Genomic DNA, 17,573 nt, shown 5'->3' on the forward strand with positions numbered 1-17,573 from the left:
ACCCAGCAGGAGAGCAGCAGAGCTTTTTCTCGCTCTCCTCCCACTCTCTCCATCACCGCCCTCCTGCCTCCCAACGCACGCCTCCCTCCACCTGAGGGACTTCAGTCCATCCGCAGAACCATGTCACCCAAGTCTCACTGATGAGATGAATCCCCAAATGGTCTCTGTTTTCTCTGGTGTCACATCTTTCCACGTTGAAGTGCATTACAGCGCTGCGATGCGGACAAACAAGGTGGATAATGACAACGCATTTCTACAGGTGTGATGCAGCACTTTTTGCTATTTTAGACACATCAACCCGGGACCTTTGAACATTTAGAAGTGTGTGTCTGGGATTCTCGGCTGAAGAGGGTGGCGTGGAGCTCCGTGAGTTCTAAGCTCTTCTGAGCTGATCCCCACACGGCGTGAAAGTGTCCACCAGTGGCCTCCACCAGCAGCCGCGGCAGCACTAATCTTCTGCACCGGCGGATCCTCGCTGCACTGCAGCTTCACTGCAGCTTCACTGCAGCTTCACAGCCACAGTCACTGATCACTGATCAGCTTCAACAGTGCGTCACTGCTCGCAATCACTTCAGAACTTGGTTTCGGTGTCGCTCTCCCCTGCCTAATTTAGTCTAATCTAGTCTCCTGCACATGTGGCTCGTACGCTCATCCCGAAGCAGCTTCAGGTGTCCAGAACCAGCACGGATCCACACACACACACACACGTCCTGCCTTTCCGGTGTCTCCCCTCCGTCAGTAGTAGCCGCTCACTTCATGATTTGCCCGTTTGGTGAGTGATGGAGTGATGGAGTGATGGACTGACCCCCCCCCCTCAGCACCACAAAGGAAAACACCTGCTTAATCCTAGACAGCGGCCCTGCTCTCGGGGGCCACGTCTAATCCGCGCAAGGGCACCGAGCCAAGGCCAGGACAGATTAGACCCCCCCCAAAAAAATCCATCTATCCATCCATGCACACACCTCCGAGTCTGCCCCATAAAGAGTGATTGAATCGGCCCCTTAATCCTTGGACTCGGGCGGAGCCCTCCAACCAGCACCCCCCCCCCCCCCCCCCCCCTCCAAGATCAGACCTAATCTCCCGTCATAAGCACTCGCAGACCTGGCCCGGACCGGCACTCATTTAGCCATCCCACCTCCTTTCCCCCCCTCCCTCGGCGGGGCTGAAAGACCATTGATTTGTTGATTTCTCCTCTTTTGTTTGCGGCCGGCCGAGTGTTAACGGGACATCCAGGGTCCGGGGCCCGGTGCCAGGACTTTTGGCATGGGGGAGATTAGGGTTCTGATCTGGGCATCTGTTGCTGGGCAGTGGCCCCCGGTGCCTTGCGGCTCCAGAAGAGGCCTTTCCTTCGTTATCAAATGTGCTGCTTCGGCCTAATGTATTTCACTCAGAAGAACCTGATACTGAATATTTGTTTTGCTCTCTGTACACACTCATATGTATATAAAAATCAATATCTATAATAGGAATTATAATCCAGCATGTGCACTGGTCTTTAAGGTGTGATGGTGATACTTAATGCTATAAAATATATTCGGGCATTATTCAATTAGAATTTTTTTCATCAACATCGCAAAATCAACAGAATATATATATATATATGAATTTCTAAAATAAAAAAGTTGCTGCTTAAATAAAAAAAACCAACAACATGTGTATAGAAATTCATAAAAGCGTTTATGACAGAGTGACGCAGCCAAAACAGAAGATTATTAACACTGTGTCTCCATCTAGTGGTGAGAAGTCAGACCTGCAAGATAAAGTGAACTTTATGGAACTGTTGAATTCAATATGAAAGTGCAAACTGTTTCATTGCACGAATCTACAGAATTTACTTGAGCATCGACTAGAAACAGTTACAAAACAAACCCATTACCTGCAAGTTATTACCTGATGTTTTGGAAACTACGGCGTTAAAAGATTTTCTTCCTCAGCCATTAAAAGAATGAAAAGTGGTGAGCACATGTATGTTCACTTTTTCAATAAAACCCTAAATAATAAATAGATAAATAATATCTGGTGTTGTCAATCACCGACTCAATAATAAACGAAGCATCAAAAAACATCACTACATGATCCTCTGAATTCAGACGACACGAGGCGTTTAAGATTAAAAACATTTTGGTTTATTAGGCTTTTATTGAATAAGGCACATTGGAATAGTGTTTCAAACATGAACTTTATAAACCAAATGTCTCATTTTAAAATGGTTAAAAAACATATTTGTGTGCATTACAACTGTAATAACAACAAGTCAAGTGTTAATAACAACTCAAAACCACTTTAGCTTAGCACCTCTCTTTGTTTACCCGCTCCCAGCTGGTCACACAACGAGTAAACACATTTTGCTATAAGAAATCCAGGATATTTGAAGTCATATCAACATAAACATTGGGTTCCAGTATCTTCAGACTGAAAAAAAGTAAGTCCCTTAAGAAAAGAAAACTTTAACAATGAATGAAATTAGATTGTCAACACATGCAATGTGTGCAAGGGCGCATTTGGAATTAGCTCCATGAGAACTTGAAGCCTTTAGTTGATGGCCGTAGAAGAGGATCCCGGCTGGACGCACTAGTTGGAGATGACCTTGTCACACGGCAGCAGAGGGGTCACGCCGACTCTCTTGGCACATTCGTTCTGCAGAAGTAGAATGCCATAATTATTCAACCCCCATTGGTTATTAGGTGTATTTGCAAAATGTGTTTAAATGAGCAATACATCCTCTTTGTAAAGAAAAAGTTATTTTTAAAAAGTTTCCTATGACAAGCTTGACACACATGGAAATGAATCTGTCCGGTGGGCACATTCATTCTCACCATGTAGTTGATGACATTGATGTGGTAGGGGATCCCTCCCATCTCCTCACACTTCTTCATGTTAATCCTCTCTGGATCTCCGGCGGTCAGAACCGGAGAGCCGGAGTCCGCCTGAGACAAACGACATCACGTTCCGATTCTTTTATATGAAAACAATCACACCGGCCATCGTCACTCGGGTCTTTATTGATCTACTCACAGGCTCCATCCCCCTGTGGATGGACAGGAGGTCCGACATCCTATCGCTGAACCCGGGGGCAAAGTTCTCCGGGTTGATCGCCACGAAACACTGACCCTGAAAGTACAAAACCGGCAGTGACCAACACTGCGAGGTGAGCCGAGGCCAACGGGGCCCCCGTCAGACTCATTGATCGCAACCCTATCGCTCAGATAACGGCGTCCGTCAAAGACGCGACGGCTGTTTGTGACAGAGAGTTTAATCCTTTCACCGGCTCCATGCTATCTAGTCCAGCGTTTGATTTAATCAGCAGCGTGGGGCCTCGTCAGTCACAAGCTCCAACTGCAGGGGTGTTTAGACGGTTTGACCAGAAGGAACGGAGCGGGTTGCATTTTTTCATTTGAACTGGACACGCTGAGAAAGTCCACAGTGAGCTACAGACAACATATTCATGTGTGCAAGTAGCAATTATTTCCCCCTTTGTACATGCAGATGCAGCTGTGCAGCAGGAAATCCTCTTCACCCCTTTTCTCATTCCACAAGTAATAAGACCCGAGGACCTATTCGTTTTTTATGATTGGGTTAATATGCTCTCTAAAAAAACAAATAAATGAGCAACGTACCAGGTTGGCCACGCGATCGGTTACTTTCCACGTGCGGACGTGTTTGCTGTACTGGGCCCCGGCCAAGATGCCACAGAACACCTCCACCATCATCCCCAGACCGAAGCCTTTGTAGCCTCCTGAGGACACAGCGGCGCAGACGCACAAACCCGGTGAGGCACACGCGATGCGAGCCCTCCCCTCACAGCGCATCGCCCCCTAAAAACACGACCAGCCTCCCCCCCCCCACCAACCACGCGTGTTACCTGTGGCTTCACTCCCGCCGATGGGCACCAGTCCTCCTCCGCTCAGGACCTCCTTGGGGTCGGTGGTCAGCTTGCCCCCAGCGTCACAGCCCCAGCCCTCGGGGATGGTGTCTCCACGTCGCTCGTGGAGCTCCACCTGTGCACGGGAAAACATGCTCCGTCTTTCAGGGGTTTCCCAAGGATTGTGCTTCTGAAGGTTTTCAGGGGGGGGGGGGCACGATGCTTTTATGTCAGATTCACTGACATTCGGTCTCCGGATATTGAGTTACTTCCTGCACGAAAAGGCATCCCAGATGTGTCACATGTGCTCACCTTCCCAAGTGCTACAGCGGATGTGGCCATATCCAGAACAAAGCTGTCTCCGTCTTTGGCCGGCGCCGCCACGCTGATGGGGTTGGTGCCCAGGGTGCACTGCAAAGAGCACAGAGTGAGACCCAGAGGTTCCGTGCGGAATGATCTATTCTGTTTGGTCTGCGGGGCGGATCACATTTTCACCTCTTTGCCGCGCGTGGGGACCACCAGCGGGGACGTGTTGGTGAACGACATGCCCTGTAAAGGTCACACTGTTAGACGCTGCGATGAACACCGTTTGAGGGAAGCAATACAGCACCTTGATCACTTAACACGTGGCCTTTCACACGAATAAATGAACAAAAAAAAGCAGTCGACTTTCACTCACAATCATGTTTTCCTTCAGAGCTTGCATCGCGTAGTACCCGGCGATGCCGTAATGGTTGGAGCCTGAGATAGCAAACATTCACAGTTCACTCCACTTTCATCTGCAGTCACCTTTCATAAGCGACTGGGATTGCGCGCTCACCGTGTGCCACCACCCAGCCGATGCCGGCCTCTTTGGCCTTCTTAATGGCCAGGTTCATGCAGAAGTTTCCCACCACAGGACCCAGGAGGTTCCGCCCGTCCACCAATGCCGTGGCGGCGCTCTCCTTCTCCACCACCGGCTCGCCGTCCTTGGCGCAGATTCCGGTCTGGACGTCCTTCACGTACATGTCTGGCGAGGGGCACAAGGGAGCAAATGATCGCCCCATTTGAATCGATGTGATTGAAGGTCAAAAAACGAAAGGAGGTCTCAGGAGTGCAGACCGCCCCAAGCGGCCCCACTGACCCATCCGGTTGAGTCCGTGGCTGTAGTGGCCGCGGTGGTCTCCCTCCACCAGCACCTCTGCCAGGCTGCGGGCGTGGTGCGGCTTGGTGCCCACGCTGGTCATGCACCGCTCGACGAAGCCCTGCACCTCCGACTTGCTAATCAGGCATCTGCAGGGAGCGAGAAGGTACGGTCCATCGGATCAGAGGTGCATTTCCATCGGGCGATTAGTCAGATCGTGGTGGCGAGAAGTGATAATGTTAAAATAAAAAGAGTGCTTTTTAATGCTGGACTTTGCACACTCAAGTGTTGAGAAACACCAACTTGTTGTTGCAAATCAAAAACGACGTTCAGAGCCAGAAGAAACAACAACAACTACTAAACCAACAGCACGCTGTCACAATGCTGTCAAAGCCAGGGCCAAAGTCTCTTTTTTGCCCCACATTTCATCGGATAGCACGACATCATTCCAAAGTCCACGGTTGCAACAGCGATTTCACAATCTGAAAACAAATAGCTGTTGTCAGTCCCACTAAAGCTATGTAGTAATTACGTTATCTTGTCGCTGCACACAGAGGAGGCCCCCCCCCCCACACATGCCGCAAGCAAAGCCGTTGACTTTACGAGGACATTTTGAGCTGTTTGAAAATAAGAAACGGCAGGACTTCACGTGAGAGATGTTTTGCCACGTCATGCACATTAAAAGGCACGGTCACATGCTCAAAGGCCCCTCGGGGGCCACTGCGATAATCGCTGTGTGTCTGTCCGGGAGGGGGGCGCGGACTACGGCACGGTGAGATGTTTGATTTCATGCCTTTTAAATGTCACGGAGCGGTTCTGATGAGATTCGTTCAAATGGGTCGAAAGTGAATGTCGCATGCTTTTCACTTAAAGACATGACCGAATAAAAAGCACACGCTCCGTTATTCAGACGCCGGATTCAAAGAGTTGACTCCAGTGGCGCAGTGAGGTCGCAGTGAGCTGCAGACATTCGAACCGGGTGATGAAGGACTTGCATTTCTAAAGGTCATAGAACAGACACGGCCATTGTGTTGTTCATCTGAAGATTTTCTAAGTGTAAAGTTCAGATGTTTTTTTCTTCGAGGGGTTTGGAAGCATGCATGTGATTTTCTCTGTAAATTCACAACTAAAAAACAACTAAGGATGTCTTCCAAACAACTCAGTTATCTGCTAAACGGTCCTCAAAAGCACTTTTCCAGATGTTGAACAATAGAGATTACGACACACATGACCAATGAAGAAGAGATTTATCTTTAGAGTCTGCAAAACTGAAACGGTTATGTTGTCTTCCTTCCTTCATTCTCTTGAACTTCCCTAGTTTCCTTCATTGTGCTTTGTGGTATTCGGTTGTTGCAGACCCGGGAGGTTTAGGAATGCTTGGTAAGTGACTCCATATTTGGTCTGCAGGGTCACTTGGATGGGCCTCATGTTTATTGGATTCTCAGTTCCTCCCCAGAAGAACAGTGTGTCCTGCTCAACAACAAAAAAAACCAATAACTGACACAGGTCGGCTGTTCTTCTGCACCTCGGAGAGTTTTGGGGCGGGGTGTATCGAGTTGTTGCAGAACGGAAAGTTTTGGAATGCTCGGTAAGTGAGTCCAGACTTGGTCCGTGGGGAACCTGTGAGGGCCTCATTTCCTCTACAGGAGAACAGTATGTTCTGCACTAAAGGCTGCAAAACCAAAAACTGTACTTGACACGAAGTAGGGCGGACTGTCCAACCTTTTGGTATATTATATGTTATATATGACAGGAGACAAACGACACACATAGATGCACGCGTAGATTACACGTCCAATTTAATTCCAAAAATGTCCAACCATTCCAATGCTTAGTAGTTATGGTGTAAGGAGCTGCAAATGAACACAAACTAATGCGTCATGAAGGGATATCAACGCGATTTACCGGCTTTCTTTGTTTTCATGTCAACAAAGTTAGTGCAGAAACCTAAAACTCGATGTGCACGAGGGAATAGGAACTATTTAATGAACAGATCTCCACCTGTTGACCTTCTCCTGCAGGCCCTCTTCCTCGAGGGGACCAATGCGGACCGTTTAACGGGCGCCACGGTCACGTACAGACGATATAAACTCTGTACGTGACAGAGGGGGGGGCGGGGGGGGGTGGAAATTAGAGCCGCCCAATCAGAGGTTTGATCTAACCTGCATGCCGGGCGTGTCCTTGGGAAGGACACTTGTCCCCCAGCTCCTGCCACCGGTGTATGAATACAGGTGTGAATGGGTGAAGTACTAAACCCGTCATACATTTCCCGGAGGAGTGAGGCGTCGGGAATGAGAGGAAAACCTTCACATGGGGAGTTTGACTTCCTGCGATTCGTCACCGTCGGTCAGAATGTCTCAAGGTCACACGGAGGGGCCCCTAGTGTTTGTTCACAGTCAGGGACGTTACCCGTGGCATTCCAAGCATGCACTAAAGAGCTGCTGTGGTCTATGCATGTACATATTTTAACTTAGAACAAGCATCGCCGCTCATAATCTGGCTTGGACTGAATTATCTTTAGACCGTATGAAGGTGAAAGGGGGGCCGGTGCTTCTTACACATGGTCCATGTTACAAGTTCACTGGGACGTGCACGTGTCTCAGAGGCGTGAACGCTCTCCATTACATGAAGAAAACAATGGAAGAAGAACCACATAACTGTACATTTTGGTGCTTTCATCAACTGCACGCAGATGAAATGGAATTTGAGAATCCATTAAAATGCGTGGAACCGATGGTGAGTGTTTATCGGACACTTCTTGCTCTACAAGGGAGGCCACTTGAAATCTCCACGCAAGCGGACGTGGTAGCGAACATCTGCACGACGTGCACATGAACAAAAAAGGTAAGTAAAGTATCGGAAATGTATTTCACGGCTCTTTTAAAAGTCAAAATTATGCACAGGAAACGAAAAATGAAATGTTCCCCTTTCTTCAGATGAGGAAATAAACAAATAAACGTGCTTTTCTGGTAGTGCGCACAGGAGGCGTTAATCCACAGAAACGCCTCTGAAATACGGGGTCAAACAACGCACCTTATTCCCAGCACAGTGACTTTTTAAGTGAACTGTGCGCTGTCAACTTTTGCTTAACTTCGCAAAAGTCACGGGTGACGTTTCACTTCTGCAAAAAAAACAAAACACGCGTCTCAGCACCCCCCTTCCCGCCCGCCCCCCCCCGCGGGCCAAGGGCCCAGGGGAGCACTCACCTGGTCATGGTGGCGGTTCCGCTGCTTCTGCTCCTGCTGTCGGATCAAACCTCCTCTTCGGAACCTCGACGCGGTAAAGAAAGAAAGTCGCTCGATGCTGTATCCATCACAAGTGCGTGGGCGTGTTGCGGGAGGGGGGGGGGGGGGGGGGGGGGGTGGGAGTTTCTTCTTGCACACGGCGTGACGACGCACGTGCCGGCCTCCCGGAGCGCACGTGTTCGCCCGCTGACTGATAATAACACGGTTATTGATTGATTTACTACAAACAAGGAAAACGGCTTCCTCATTTACCCGCTGCGCATCGATTCATAATAAATATCATTATAATGTAATGATTTACCAAAATAAAAGCTGCTTATTTCCAGGTCTGTGGTGCGCGTCGGGACCAGTGGGAGCACAGCTTCAAACTAAGGTGTAGTCAGTTATGTAAGTGACACGCGGTACAGAGGGTTGATTCAGCACATGAACACACAGTCCTTTTCACAAAGATTTACCTTTCAGGTAATTATATGCTTTTGGTTTCTCAGGCTTCTAAAATTCTGCTGCTGGCTCAGTTGGAGAAAGATAATGACTGAGCAGCAGTGGAAGACATGAAGCAATATTATAGTAATTACATAGACTTACTGTAAGTTGCTTTCTATGGCAAACTTCAGAATAAGGCTGTTGTTATTTACAACAGTATTTGCTATATTCACAAATAACGCATTTTACAAATGTATAATGCAATGCATATCTCCCTTAAAGTACAGTGTGTTAGTTCAGCTGTGCCAGATGAACACATGGACCTTCTCTCCCTCGCATGGCAGGAACAAGACGGTACGAACACAATCTCTCAGATTTGAGTCATTTGGCACCAAAGCAGTAGCAGTTCAGCATGTAGGGTTTGTTTTTTTTTGGATCATGTTTTGCTCAAACTTGCCTTTGAAAGGACTTGGAACCCCAACTCGGCAAACCGGTTTAACTACTACGCAGCCAGCCATTATCAAAAGAAAACACATTTCACTCATGTGAGACGGCATCGAGCCGCGAAGCAAGGAACGTCTCACACCTCCACAATCTTTCTCAGTGTCTCCATTCAAAGAAATCATCTCATTTAAATGGGTAGCAGCACATACCTCACACAAATGATACCAAACTACGTGCATCATGATTCACTGCACTCTTGTAATTATCAGCATATCTAAACTACAACTGTTTAAAGAAAGGGCCTTCAAGCAACCTTAGATACTAGGGTGAGGAAAGATTAAAATGTCTGTGTTCATGTGTTTGTTTGTGCATTGAATGTTTCAGTGGAAAAAACCCTGAATACATGTGTTTAAGTGTGCAGCTGTGTATGTTTCCAACACGCTGTTCTGCCCAGGTTGACATGAAATATGCTTTAGATATTTCTGGAACCTTTGCAGTACAATTCATGTATTTTTGGGGGACTTTTGGGCCTTTTTTGGCCTTTGCATTAATGCCGCATTTAGGTCTCTGTTTACCTTTTTTATAGGAAAAATGTGAAAATTCTTAAAATGAGACGTCCTAACTGAGTGCAACAACAAACGCTCTGGGTGGTTTCCCCTCCTGCACCATTGCACCATCTTGTGTGCAGTGTTGGTGATGAAGCAAAGAGTCAGCAGTGTGTTCGGTTCTGCGTGCTAAATTAGATGATGATACATGACGTTCCTCTAATTACTAAATTAGAGGAACGTCATGTAGCATTTTGGAGGATCTTCTGGCAGATTGACTATAACATTATTTGTTGTGTATTGCATTGTGTACTGAAATTAAGAAGTACTGTGTTTTGTTCAACGTGGACTATTTGTTAAATACCAATTAGTTTATTTAGAAATATTTAGTAATTAGTTTTTTCTCGTTGACCACCATTGCAACCTCACCACCAGGGGGCGCTTCATCCTACACACTGCACCTCAAAGGATTCAGTTTGTACGTGCGTTTAAAGTGTTTAAAATTATACATTTACTACCCTGCTGCCCAGAAATGTTGATTGTTCATATGTCATTAAGCTAATACGCATTGTGTTCCATCAAAATGGAACAAACAAGCCCTATTATTCATTTTTGATAAAACTCCTTTTCCTCTTTGACTTTACTTTTGGGTGAAACACGTTTTAAAGACGGTTGAAAAGGTTTGATGAACCTGATTCACGTCGTGTCAAGTGTGCGTGTTCCTCCTGCCTGTCTTCCCCTTGCCTCCGCTGTAGCGAGAAGCTCCTACAAAAAGAGCAGCGAGGAGTTGGCGCCTTCCTCCCTTCTGCTGCGCCAGCTCCAAAGCTCAAACATCTGGGAGCCTTTAAGCTCGGACCGCAGGAGGAAAAATAGCAAGTTGGAAAGCCGGAGGCTGTCATTTGGGTGCTTATATATAAAAGTTGCGAGCAAAGGAGGGGCTGCTAATACGATGGGAGGTCACCCCAAGTCATCAAAGACGTTGGGCCCCTGAGGAGCAGGAGGACAGACTTTAGTCGCTGCATTGCTCAATCGCATGGAAAGCCTTCCCCTAAACGTGCGCCGTGACATCTGCAATAAGGCGGTCACACTGAAAGCCGATAGGGAAATGGAAAGGATGTGGTGGGTCTGCCGGGCCTCACACGTCGCTGCTGCCTCCTCTGCATTGGTCAGCCTGGGGCGGGCGGCCCTGCCTTTTTGCGAACGAGGGCCACACTCAAACCCCCTAAATCGGGATGCTCTGTGTATATTTTGGTACGGCCGGCCGCAGGCTCACAGCTGGGATGGAAGAAAAAAAAAAAACGACGCCTTCGCCCCAAGGCCTCGGACCAGAATCCACGCCCAAAAGGATTTATTGTAAACGTGCTCATTAGTGGACGATGGATCTGAAAAAAAAAGAACCCGACCGTGAATTTGTGTGTTGATCTTTCTTTAAAGAAAGTGATTGTATGTGAGAAAGATTTGAAGCCAGTTTGTTATAATTAAGGCAATACTGAGACAGTTTATTTAGCTCCTTTACAAATGGTCAGCAATACGCTGATGGAAAATTAAAGCAAAACACAAAATACCACTAGGAATACATGTAAAATGACTAAAACAGATGTATGTTATCACAAGAGGTAAAAAGCTGCTGAAAAAAGATAAATAAGCGGCGAAGGGAGGTGAATGTTAAGACTCTCTGTTCTCTCTGCTCCTTCCACCCTGACTGGAGGTCATTTTAGCTGTCATCAAAACTACCGTTCAACCATAAATACAATAAATAACAACGAAAGGACCCAGAGCGGCTCCATCTCTCCGTACCTTTCCATTTCAGGTCTCTGACGACACACGTTTCTACTGAGGCTGAACGCCATCCTTTGCTCTCGCTCAGAGGTCCGGGTCAGAGTATTATGTTTCATCCTGCTCTTTTTTATCTCTGTGACCTGTTTCATGGGCCAGAATTTACGATACCGGCATTAGAACCGGTGACCTTCTTGTAATAAAAGACTCCTGCCACTCTCACCACTTTTATTAGTCGAGTGCTGAATGGATTTCAGCTGCTGTAGATTTCATTTTTTTTTCGCATTGAATTGGCTGAAAATGTGTCGGCCCTCATCTGCTGAATAGCCACACCCCTGTTTGTGAGGGTTGTTTCCACTTTGAGACCCAATGTGTGTTGATTTCTTTCCTCTCTCTCTCTCTCTTTTTTTTCTTCTTCTTCCATCGCCCCCCCCCCCCCCCCCCCCCCATTTGACCTTCCGTCTACCAGCTAAACAGCTTCATGAAGTTTTGGAAGCCGTCCTCCCCGAAAAAGTCGAAAGAGCCCTGGGAGGAGCCCAGGTGGACGAGCAGGAGGACGAGCAGGCCCACGGCCAGGAGGGGGATCAGCAGGTTCCAGCCGCCCGCCAGGATGTTGTACCACTTGGCCTTGTCTGAACACTCCTGGGCCAGCTGCAGGTTGCCCTGAGTCTTCTGGTCCCTGGCCTACATGGAGGCACACACACACACACACACACACACACACACACACACACACAGAGTTACATAAAGGGTAAAAATGCACTTTGTGTCTGAACCCGTTTTGTAGGGTAAACCGTGAGAGGACGAGGGCACCGGCATGTTATGACTTCTTCAGTCGAGTCTTTGTTTACAGCAGTTCACGCCAGCTTCTGCCATAGTTCCACTTTCTTCCCCCCCCCACCCCCCTCCCCCCCACACTGAGTGATTCGAGGGTTTGGTAGGTTAGGAGTAGGTTATGAAGTCCTTGAGCCGCCTCTAAGTGCATCCGTATTATTTTGGAAGTCTTTCTCGAGCGCTCTCTAATTTCGCCCATTGAGAAGACGCCAATTACACCGTTTTTAACCCCAGGGGGCGGGCCGGTCGCTGTCTATAATTTGAGCCTTTGATTCAGAGCTGCGCCCCAACGCCGACAGGCTGCAAACCCCCCTTTTTCCACTCAGGTCACGTCACGTCGTTTGTCCAAAACCCTGCTTTGCTCAGAGGAACCCTTTCAAGGATCTTTGTGTTGTCTTTGAGCAAGAAACTGTTTTTTTGTTTGTTTGTTTGTTTGTTCCTTTTTGGCTCCACAGCTCATTCCTGCGGCGAAAGCGGCGTGCCGCGTCTCTCCGGCCTGCAACAATAACAAGCTGCCCACTGTAATGAAACGGACCGTTTTCTGCTTGTTTTCATGGCTCCACTGACAATCTGGCACCTCGGAAAAACCTTTTGGAATCCAGTCAACATTTAATAAGTGTGGCCCCTGTAACGTGGGGCGTCTTGTCGTTCTTCTATCGTCTTCTTCCCTCTGACACCTCACTTTCTTTCTCGGGGGATTCATGAAAACGCAACTTAACTGCGTGACGCAAAACTTAAAACAAACAACATTTTAAAAAAAATAAAAAATAAAAGAAAGAGCACCTCACCTTGATGGAGTAGACGAGCGCCATGAACCCCAGGCAGCAGAAGTTCACGTACAAGGTGTTGCACAGCGACCACACCAGATAGTCGCGGGGAGGGCTGTTGCCGGCGTCCATGTTCACCACGGTGGAGCCGGCCGGCTTGCGGGCCGACTTGCAGTTGGTGAGCGGCGTGCAGTCCGAGGGGAAGTTGTACGAGTGGTTGTCCATGGTCAGCGTTCGGTTTTGGAAGATCCGCGTTTTTTTTCGAAGAAGGAAAAAAAAAAAAAAATGTCCAGAAGCCTGTGTGAGCTGCAGTGACCCCCCACCGCCCTCTCCTTCACGAGAGGCTTATAAAGGCCGGCTGAAGGGGGAGGCGACAGGAGGAGGACGCATGGGCAGGGTCCTTCAACATACACCAGGTCTGTCATTACGCGGTCAGGCCCGAGAGGGACTGAAATAGAGATACGGAGACGCAGAAAGCGGTGTGGGACAGAAGACAGAGACAGAGACAGCTCACAGAGACACGGGAGCAGTTTTGAAAGCCTCTTCCCCCAAATGACCCTCCTCCTCAGCTCCCCTGAAGGTCCTGGTGCTGGAGTTGGACGGAGGTATAGCAGAGGACAAGTGGAGGTCGGGTTCCGAGGCCTTAAAGGCGACGAGGAGAGTGGTCTCTTAGTCGGCTAAGAGGTGAAATTCCATCAAGCTTTTGTGTCCACAGTTACAAGAGATCTTCCGGTCTGGATTTTATTTGATCTTAAGCCTAAAAGGTCAGATAAATGTCCTTCCAGAAGAATAATGAATGATAAAAAAAAGCTTTCATCATATGAAACCATCGCATTTATTGATATTGGACACTATTATTAGTGGCAGCCCAGAATCTTTCTTTCTACAAGGCAGGAGAGGCTCGACGGGCATTTCAAATTTACTCTGTTATAAAAATAATTCATTATTCATAATCTCACAATTGTCCTCAGTCGGGGTGACTCCAGGAAGACGTTGGAGACTTAAACATCCAGGATGTGAAGAACGTGAGATTAAATGTCAGTGAGGAGTTTTTATTGTTCCATTTGGAGATACTTACTCTACTTACTTTAGAAACGTGTCATTTTAAAACACGGTGGGGAAAATGAGTATAAACTAAGGTTGAAAAAGAGCATTGATGCAGTGTCTTTGGAGAAGATCAAATTACGAGTTTATTATTAGAATGCTGAGAAGAGTCAAAATTCTTCAAATGAAGTAGAATTCTACCTGGTTTCATTCTTGGGAATCTAAAACACTCCTATTCCCACTTAAAACGTCTTGTATAAAATGAACAGAGAGTTGCTCAAACGATTTTCGGTTGTTAATTTAAAGATGGTTACTTTAAACACAATGTATCTCCCACTCGATTTGGAATTATTGACTTCCATTCAAAAGGCTAAATGCCTTCGAGAGTAAATAAATTAGGGGGACGTACCTGCAGCACAGTAGCACGTGCACACGTCTCTTCTTCTAGTTTTTGAAACGTGTGGCAAAGCGCGACGGAGCCAAATAGCACTCTTTCCCGGTGGAATCAAATGCCGATGTGTGTGTAAAGAATGTAAAAAAAAACAACAACACTTGCATTTTCACGCTATACACATATTTTGTTTTGCGAAAAACAAAGAAAAGCAAAACATAAGTGAAGAAGCAAAAGATAGCAGAGGATGGTTTCGATCCATCGACCTCTGGGTTATGGGCCCAGCACGCTTCCGCTGCGCCACTCTGCTACACGATCACGACCTTAACACAACCCATTATTATAGTAACATAACACTAAATTCGACGGCACGTGTTCCGGTTACGTCAAATTATTTTTTTTCATACATAGGGTTATTTGAAAAAACAAAGTCGTTTCTGGTTCGATGAAGCTTCTGTATTTATTTTTGTATTTAGAAAGACCAACGAGAAGTGACGATTGACGAGAGGAGCGGAGAATTCGATCAACATGAATCCTTACACTAGTTTTCACACTGACACAGTTCAAAGCATGTATTCATCTGCATATGACGGACCACAGCCTTCCCTTTACGGGTGTCTTAAGTGCACCTCTAGTTGTCTTAGTCAGTTTGTGTATTTGGTCACGTGTTGATGTTTGTCGTTATTCCTGCCACCCGGGCTACCGTAGGAATGACGTAACAGGGTGGTCCTTAGCACTTCCCGCTTCCGAGAAGTGTGTTTACTATATATATGTATTATATGGGCCTATATTAAATAAACTACTCATACTCATATATATATATATGAATTTAACTGTTGTTAATAAATTATTTAACGTCTAAATTAAATTAATAATTCATTTATAATTTATATATATAAATTAGATGTTAAATAATTTATTAACAACAGTTAAATTCATAAACATCACTATAAATTATATTTACGGCAGTTGGGATTAAAAGTGTAGTTATTAGCATATATATACAGTATATATATAATATAATATCGTTATAAATAACCATATATATATAGTTATTAGGCTTGAAAATATAAAAACACAGGAAAATACTCCCTTTAGACATCCTAAACCTCTCACACATATCACACAAAAGTTTTAAAACAATTTATTGAGAAAAACATTGAAGACTAAAGGTTACAAAGTGGGCCACGAGTGTAAATCACAAAACGTAAAGCATCGCTTGGCCAAATCATCTAGCCTTGGACATTGAAATTGTAATTGAATCTGTGATTCCTGTTAATGTTGGTGGCCAAGACGATCACCCCAACGACGCCTAAACTGATAAAAGCAAGGAAGGAGATGGCTAACAGCACTGTGGCCCAGATGTTGAGGCAGCGAGCCGTGGAGCCGTAGTGTCGGGCACCATTCATATCTCCGGGAAGTTGCGCAAGAACTAAACTGCCCCTGTAAGTATCGTTTCTCTTTCTGGTGTCTTTTGTTCCCCAAGTTTCCATTCGGGATTCATTTGGTTCCAAAGGAAAGTTGCGACACCTTATCACAAAGAAATCTCAACGGTCTCGCATCCAAACTCAAGTGCAGACAAATAGGGTGTGGTTATTTGGCACATTGGTCTATGGAGATTGCTAAATCTTTGCCATATGAAGACAACTTTAAATCTTTTTGTTAGCGGAAAAAATCTCACATACACATTTTAAAGTTATACACATATTTATTGAAGTTATCTTTTCTTTTCGAAACAATTGCTAAGGCAAATGTCTTGCTGACAAGAAATCAAAATCAAAAAACATTCTGGTATTACAATACAGATATTTATTAAGTAAACTTTCAGACTTTTGTAACAGAAACGGATGAAAAGAATCTGTTTTACCTCATATAAGCAACGAAAAAAACCTTGAAAGAGTTTCATAGTATGCAACGAGTAACAAAACCGAAAGCATCCGTTAGCCACAGCGTCATCTAGCCTCTGTAATTGACATTGTAATTGACATTGGATCTCTGATTCTCGTTAAAGCTGGTGATAATTCCGATCACGTGTGAGGCAATGACGATGCTTATGATGATGAGAATAAGCAGGGAGATGGATACCAGCACTGTGGCCCAGATGTTGAGGCAGCGAGCCGTGGAGCCGTAGTGTCGGGCACCATTCATATCTCCAGCCACCTTCCGGTCTCTGGCCTGGAAGGACCAAAGCACATGGATTTAAGAAGTGGATTCATAGTAATGCTCGAGCTCACGGGGCCGTAAACCACCATCACAGAGCCCAAGACCAGTCGTATAATGTCTGCTTAAACGACTTTCTCTCCCGAGAAAAGGTTTTCCATTTTAAAACTAAACCCATGATATATAAAATCTAACAGATTACTTGTCACCTTCGAGTGGTCTGCGTCATTCTCATCCTGGTCTAAATTAGTTTCATAATAAAGAAAATGCTTAAACTTTTATTTTAGACTTTCTTATTTCTTCAAAATAGAAAAACTACTTTTTAGAATATTCGTTTAGTTTTTTATAGGACATAGTAGAAGATTCCCCATGAAAGAGAGTCACCTTGATAGAGAAGATGAGAGCTGTTAGTCCGAGGCAGAAGGGATTGCAGTAGATCAAGTTGAAGATTGACCAGATGACGTGGTCCTTGGGGGCCTCCGGGGCCTCCGGGGCCATGTTCACTGAGGTGTACTGCACCCCACTCGGTCCTGCAGGCGGTCCAGGGTACCCCTCATTCCTCCCCTTCAATGCAACACTCCCAGTCTGGTAACACGGAGGATCCATCGCTGTCAGCTCCACTGTGGTTCTGAGTGCAGGTGGAAAGAAGGTGTGCAAGAAAAGCAACTCACCGGGACGTTGCGCAAGAACTAAACCGCCCCCGTAAGTATCGTTTCTCTTTCTGGAGTCTTTTCTTCACCAAGTTTCCATTCGGGATTCATTTGGATCCAAAGGAAAGTTGCGACACCTTATCACAAAGAAATCTCAACGGTCTGGCATCCGAACTCAAGTGCAGACAAATGCTGTGCTTGTAAGCACAATATTTGTTTGACATCAAAATCTTTATACTTGAAATAAACAATTTATTAAGTAAAGTAAAGTACAACAACTACATATCGGCAGAGGTCATGAGGACAGGA

At 46.0% G+C, this 17,573-nt stretch overlaps 3 protein-coding genes across 3 annotated transcripts; all 3 read right to left on the minus strand.

Moving 5' to 3' along the window:
* Window positions 1-2,103: 2,103 nt before the first annotated feature.
* LOC119196567 (uncharacterized oxidoreductase YjmC-like) lies at window positions 2,104-8,331 on the minus strand. The gene is made up of 11 exons (XM_037452362.2): window positions 8,192-8,331; window positions 4,986-5,134; window positions 4,683-4,871; window positions 4,542-4,603; window positions 4,358-4,411; window positions 4,175-4,273; window positions 3,863-3,998; window positions 3,618-3,736; window positions 3,016-3,111; window positions 2,817-2,927; window positions 2,104-2,637 (listed from the first exon to the last, which is right to left on the minus strand). The coding sequence occupies exons 1-11, from the start codon at window positions 8,197-8,199 to the stop codon at window positions 2,572-2,574; spliced, it is 1,089 nt and encodes a 362-aa protein (XP_037308259.1). The 5' UTR covers window positions 8,200-8,331; the 3' UTR covers window positions 2,104-2,571.
* A 3,549-nt stretch (window positions 8,332-11,880) lies between these two features.
* Window positions 11,881-13,244, minus strand: LOC119196572 (interferon-induced transmembrane protein 5-like). The gene is made up of 2 exons (XM_037452367.2): window positions 13,041-13,244; window positions 11,881-12,102 (listed from the first exon to the last, which is right to left on the minus strand). The coding sequence occupies exons 1-2, from the start codon at window positions 13,242-13,244 to the stop codon at window positions 11,881-11,883; spliced, it is 426 nt and encodes a 141-aa protein (XP_037308264.1).
* A 2,343-nt stretch (window positions 13,245-15,587) lies between these two features.
* Window positions 15,588-17,286, minus strand: LOC119195982 (interferon-induced transmembrane protein 1-like). The gene is made up of 2 exons (XM_037451340.2): window positions 16,999-17,286; window positions 15,588-16,629 (listed from the first exon to the last, which is right to left on the minus strand). Exons 1-2 carry the CDS (start codon window positions 17,218-17,220, stop codon window positions 16,411-16,413), a joined length of 441 nt encoding a protein of 146 aa, XP_037307237.2. The 5' UTR covers window positions 17,221-17,286; the 3' UTR covers window positions 15,588-16,410.
* Window positions 17,287-17,573: the final 287 nt, after the last annotated feature.

Source organism: Pungitius pungitius, chromosome 6, assembly GCF_949316345.1.
Source record: "Pungitius pungitius chromosome 6, fPunPun2.1, whole genome shotgun sequence".
NCBI lineage: Eukaryota > Metazoa > Chordata > Actinopteri > Perciformes > Gasterosteidae > Pungitius > Pungitius pungitius.